General features: G+C 38.2%; 1 protein-coding gene across 1 annotated transcript; it reads right to left on the minus strand.

Annotated features, from left to right (window-relative positions):
• Positions 1–658: 658 nt before the first annotated feature.
• LOC122277354 (mitochondrial substrate carrier family protein B-like) lies at positions 659–5146 on the minus strand. Its single transcript, XM_043087316.1, has 7 exons — positions 4641–5146; positions 3806–3982; positions 3435–3581; positions 3146–3247; positions 2980–3050; positions 2790–2857; positions 659–1340 (listed from the first exon to the last, which is right to left on the minus strand). Exons 1-7 carry the CDS (start codon positions 4887–4889, stop codon positions 1099–1101), a joined length of 1056 nt encoding a protein of 351 aa, XP_042943250.1. The 5' UTR covers positions 4890–5146; the 3' UTR covers positions 659–1098.
• Between the last annotated feature and the right edge of the window lie 381 nt (positions 5147–5527).

Raw genomic sequence — 5527 nt, forward strand, 5'->3', positions numbered from 1 at the left:
TACACCGCATGTGGCCTATTTCCACTTCGCTCACTTTGATCCACCATGCTTACCCTCCACCTTCCATCTGACGGTCGCTTATGCCCTCATGCCACCACCCTTGGCTCGCATGACACCCGCGTGCCTTCTAACCTAATGGCCTGTTTTAGATATCTCCTCTCCCTTTGTTCCGATAGATTTTTTAGCTACAAATAGCAGTGAACATACTAGGATGCTTCATAGTTCATATTATAGTTTCTGAATCACCTCGTAGTGGTCCTTGCTTTCTACATCAACATTTTCACTTTAAATGCTCCTCTCTCCTTCCTCCGCAAGTTCTTTGCATTAGGTCAAAGGCCCATATTAGAGAACTCTTTTCTGAGTAGTTTGGACAATTTATTGTACCTTGAATTGTTGTTTTGCATCTGGGAATTTCCCATTATTTTGTTATCTTATTATTATCATACAAGCCTATGATTTGCTATGGGTGAACAATTGACATCAGCAATGATTAAAGATAACACGACCATATAGCTGAAACCTAAACATCTTCTGAATCAGTTTCTGTAACGGAGCAGGCAGAAGACATCTGAAAGACTGAAATAAAGGTCCGTCTTTCACCGAGTCTATTATCTCTCGGGACAAAGTCAAACCACCATCAAGCAATAAAACCATTTACTACATAAAAATATTCCTTAATAAACTTTCCTTACTATTAAAAGATAAACATTTCTGTGTGAGAAGGGACAACCAGATGCACTGAAAAAAATAAAATAACTGGAATAAATCTGCATAGAGGCAGGCAGATAACAAAACTGTAGTGATTATATCATCACCAACTATAATATGTTAGGACTTGATCATTGGATTTGGGTACACTTGTATGACTCGTTGCGCTAACTATCTATACACAAAAAAAAAATGAGGTCTCGTGTCAGCAAGGACAAAATTTACCACCACATGCTATCTCAATTCTCAACGGACACCACAAAACCATTATTCTTCCAACACCGTATCTTCTATGAACTTCGTTCTCTTTCTTACCTTCCCATGTTGGAAAAAAGTGAGATTATGAATTTGATGGGAACAATCAATGCAGAAAATGGGAAACTTTGGCAATTAAAAGCTTCCTGGGACTTGTGATAGAAGCGTCTTTAAAGTCTCATAGGTCATAAAGACAATGCCTACCCCAGGAACAACCTTGTAGTATTCTGGCATAATCCCTCTATACAGGCCTCGGAGGCCTTCATTCTGGATTATGTGCCCAAATGTCCCAAACAAGCCAGTATTATAGACACGGGCTCGTCCACCTGCCCCTTCCAACTGCATCCTACGCCTCACAAGATCCAAAGGGAATGTCGCTGGAAACAAATCATGAGTAAGAAATAGTTAATGTCTAGTACAAATTAGCAATCTTATTATGACTTTCGAATGGTAATTTACAATATTATGTCCATAATTACGTCAGTCCATCAACACAGGAAGAAAAAGAACAGCATTTCCAAACAAATCTCTATAGGGCAGAAGTTTCGGTTCCTCTTTCCTCATTTATCACTTTGTCAAAAGAGCCAAAGCCTAATGAGTACACCACATAAGACACGGGGCAGTCATTCAAATGGTTTGCCTCTAAAGCTTACAGCACAAGTTACATAATTTTCATGCATGCATGTATGAATGTATGTATAGCAAAATTGTACTTTCATGCACAAACTACCAACCATTTTCTATTTTGCATCTTAAACTACTGATTTCAATTTGCACCCTAAAATTACAAATAGGTTTCACTACACATCCATTCATCCCTTCATACATACATGTATAAATGAACGTATTTACCAAGTGGCCAACTTGTTTTTTCATTTTAACATTCATGCTTAACTGAGGGAGCAAATTGAAAATTTTAAGTAGTTTTGGGTGAAATTTGAAACCTTATGTAGTTTTAGGGTACAAACTGAAGACAGGTGAGAGATTGTGGATGATAAGTGTAATTACCCACACCACACAGACTTCATCGCATGTACATATATTGCCATTACAAATGCATACTAGCTTACGTTAAAGAGGCATTTCTATTCAACCATCACATAATATAAATATCTCACTTAGTTTGTAATCAATATATATCTAACTTACAGAGAATAAATTCTTTGAAAACAGGTTTTCCAATTAGAAGACCTTTCACGTTTAAAGATCAATGACCAACCAAACAAATCTAAATATTCATCTTTTAAATTTTGCCTAACATTCGAACATCCCACACACAAGTTACAAACCAATATATACTCCATTGATTATCAATGAAGGCAACAGAATTCAAATAAACTGAAAAATATCTCGACTTCTCTACTTCCCAACACCATCTCCATGAAATCTTCTCTCTCTCTCTCTCTCTCTCTCTCTCTCTCTCTCTCTCTCTCTCTCTCTCTCTCTCTCTCTCTCTCTCTACGGCGGGCGGACCACCCCACGGCAAAGCCCTTAGAACTCACCTATGGAACCCAAACCCCCGGGGAGACTAGCACAGCAACCCACCGCCATGGCCTCCCACTTAAATCACAATTTGATCCCAGGGGGAATCAAACCTGCGACATGGGGCACATAAACACAAGTTTGTCCTTACCACTTGGGCTACCCTCAGGTGGGTTCCTTGAAATCTGTATATACGAGCATTAAAACTAGAGTAAAAAGATAGCAACTACAGGTTCAAGTCAAACAATCAGAGTTGGAAGGCTATCTAGATACATTGTTTCAAAAGCCCAGGTAACCAATGCATCAAATAATGGTAAGTGGATTGCTGATCTCAGACAACTCACCAGTTGATGAAGCAATGCCCGAAAGACTGCCACAAGCAAGACTGACCATGACACTGGAATCATTGGGCCTAATGCCAAAAGAAAATATAAACATACTATTACAACCAAGATGCATGAAGCAATAAGCAGCAAAAGCAATGCCACATAAACTATGCCTCAACACTCAATAACAAAAACTTGGAGTATTCACCTTTGACACTGCCAAAATGATCTCAAGGTCTCATAAACGGAAAAGCTTATAGCTATACTTGGTCCAACACCCTGCGTCATACAAAGCATCCAAAGGGCAAGTTAAGTCAACACAATGAAGCCATAATAAAAAAATAAAAAAAGAAGGAAGAAGGATAAACGAATACCAAAAGTGTAGCTCCTAGTCCTTTATACAAGCCCCTAAAACCTTCATCTCTGCAAATGGTATGAAATGCATGGCAGATACCTCTGTAGTAAGTTGCATTTGTCTGTAGAGTTCAAGAACAATTGAAATTAGGCAAATGTCCAACTCAAAAGACATACAGAATGCTTTTTCCCTAGTCCATTCAAAATTAGTTTCACTTTTATTTCCCAGAATAAAAAACAGAAAACATAAAATAAAACTAACGCACACAGAAAGGCTGGGAAAAAAACGCCCATATACGCTGACATTACCTGTACTGCAAGTCGTGTCCTCACAAGATCAAGAGGATATGTGGAAGAGGCAGCTGTTATCCCCGCCAATCCACCGCCTACAAAGTGCACACAAAGGTCCGCACTTGTAGTACCTCTACGATTTTCCCCAATAATTGAATGCAACAACTGCAGAACAGATAGGATATATTGAATGATATTATGCAATGTACAAAGATAATATACTACTCTACTTTAGCAACCTATCAGAATATTTCGAAAAGTGACATGACTTTATTAATGATCAAATAAAAGAAAAAGGTATTATCGAGGTAAACAGAGAGTACACATCAAATAAATCTAATGAGAGAAAGAAAGAGATGAACAGTTTTTCAAAGAAAGTCAGCACTCACATTCTTGTAGCGTTCATACGCATAGAAATTGACTGAAGAATAAGGAAGACGATGAGCAATCGTAACCAGATTGCCTTTCCAAAAGGCTCGGAACCCTTCTTCATTGATAATTCGAGAAGCCTCATGCCATATGCTAGCCTTACTCAGTGCTGCAACATCAGAGCGCATGCCTTGCACCTAAAAGGAAATATACGGAATAGTCAAAAACTAAGCAGTTGGAGGAAATAAATGCCTTGTAAAGAAACACTACTGGAGCCATACAGAACGGTTCAGGTTTTGGAATCTGAAGTTCTATTAAACCAAGAAGTTCTATGAAATCCTCTTGAAGTACTTCTAAAAAGGAATCCTGTTGAAGTGAATTAGAACTAGGGTAAAGAGAGGAATTTGTCAACCCAAGGGGATTATATTTTAAGTATTTAAAAGACGAGCATTTGTCAATCCAAGAGAATTACATTTTTTTACTTCTCAACATTTTTAATCTTTCTCAATCCCCCTTCTCTTCGTATGTACGTTTTATCCTTCTTTGAAACTAATCCTTTTCTACACCTTATGGCCTTATTTTGCAGAAAACGCAACCCCAAATAAAAAGGTTTTTTTTGGGAAAGGAAAAGATCGAAACTTTAAAACTCTCCCAACCAAACCAATCCCCTGCCATAAATCATAAGTTGCACTTCCCCAATCATAGTAAGGCTTAAAACTGACCAACCACAAAGAAGCACATAAAAATAAAATAAAACAAACGACATCTTTTCGCATGACAGGGTATAAATCACAAGCAGGGAGTACTTACTAAAAAAAAAAAAAAAAATCATAAGCAGGGAGTGAAAAAATTGACCTGAAAGAGGATGGTGAGGCGAGCCAGAGGGGCCGTGCAGGATTTACTGAAAGCACCCGCAATACCACCAGCTAGAAGCTGTTGCACCGTGCCAATCTGCGATTGATGATTTGGTGAATGTTTTCCGCGACTGTGCTGTTGCTGCTGCTGCTGCTGCAGAAATTTCCTGTCGACGACGCTCCCGTGAGCAGAGCTAAGAGCCCTCTGCCCTCCTTCGACAACCACACCCACTCGTGCTTCCATATTCATGGACTCTCTGTCCCTCAAAATTCTCTGTCTGTCTCTGGCACCGTCTCTCTGCCTCTCTCAAGTATTCGGCGTGCAGAGGTCCGTAAGCTTGATCTCAAATGGGAGTCAACAATGGGCGAAGAATCGCAGAAACCCAAGAATACGAAAATAGTTGAATCATAGTTTCAAGGAAATTTTGTGGAAGAAGAAGGGAGAAAGAAACCCTAATCCCAGTCGGAAAGAATATGCTGTGGAACCACGGCACATACACACTCGTAATTTCACATTTATTATTTTTTATAGTTTACTTTTTGACAATTTACGAGATTACCAGGGCACCTAAGAATCTTAAGATATGCTATACAAATCCTAATCGTATCTTTAACTCGATGCTTCCTATTATCATTATAATTCTTATTTTTTAAAATAATTTATGTAGAATTTTATGAATAATCAAAGTGTAATATTTTACTGGTCAATTTTGGCGTCGAAATTTTGGAATTCCTGGTCCGGTCCTAGGGTAGGATTTTTCCATGCGGACCGGACTGACCAAACGAAATATATATATATATAATAACTTTTTATATAGCATTTTATATAATATTTGTATATCTTAATTATGTGATTTTCATCTAATATAAGACTATTGACCATATAAA

The sequence above is a fragment of the Carya illinoinensis genome, chromosome 9 (assembly GCF_018687715.1).
Source record: "Carya illinoinensis cultivar Pawnee chromosome 9, C.illinoinensisPawnee_v1, whole genome shotgun sequence".
Lineage (NCBI taxonomy): Eukaryota > Viridiplantae > Streptophyta > Magnoliopsida > Fagales > Juglandaceae > Carya > Carya illinoinensis.

What these genes read in the sequence shown, in the direction of transcription:
- LOC122277354 (XM_043087316.1), bottom strand. Translation starts at nt 4,889, where the DNA reads ATGAATATGGAAGCACGAGTGGGTGTGGTTGTCGAAGGAGGGCAGAGG. An exon ending in CGTATGAACGCTACAAGAAT is followed by an intron (nt 3,582 to 3,805) that starts GTGAGTGCTGAC and finishes TCTGTTCTGCAG; the next exon opens with TTGTTGCATTCAATTATTGG. An exon ending in GGGCATTGCTTCATCAACTG is followed by an intron (nt 1,341 to 2,789) that starts GTGAGTTGTCTG and finishes ATTTGTTTCCAG; the next exon opens with CGACATTCCCTTTGGATCTT.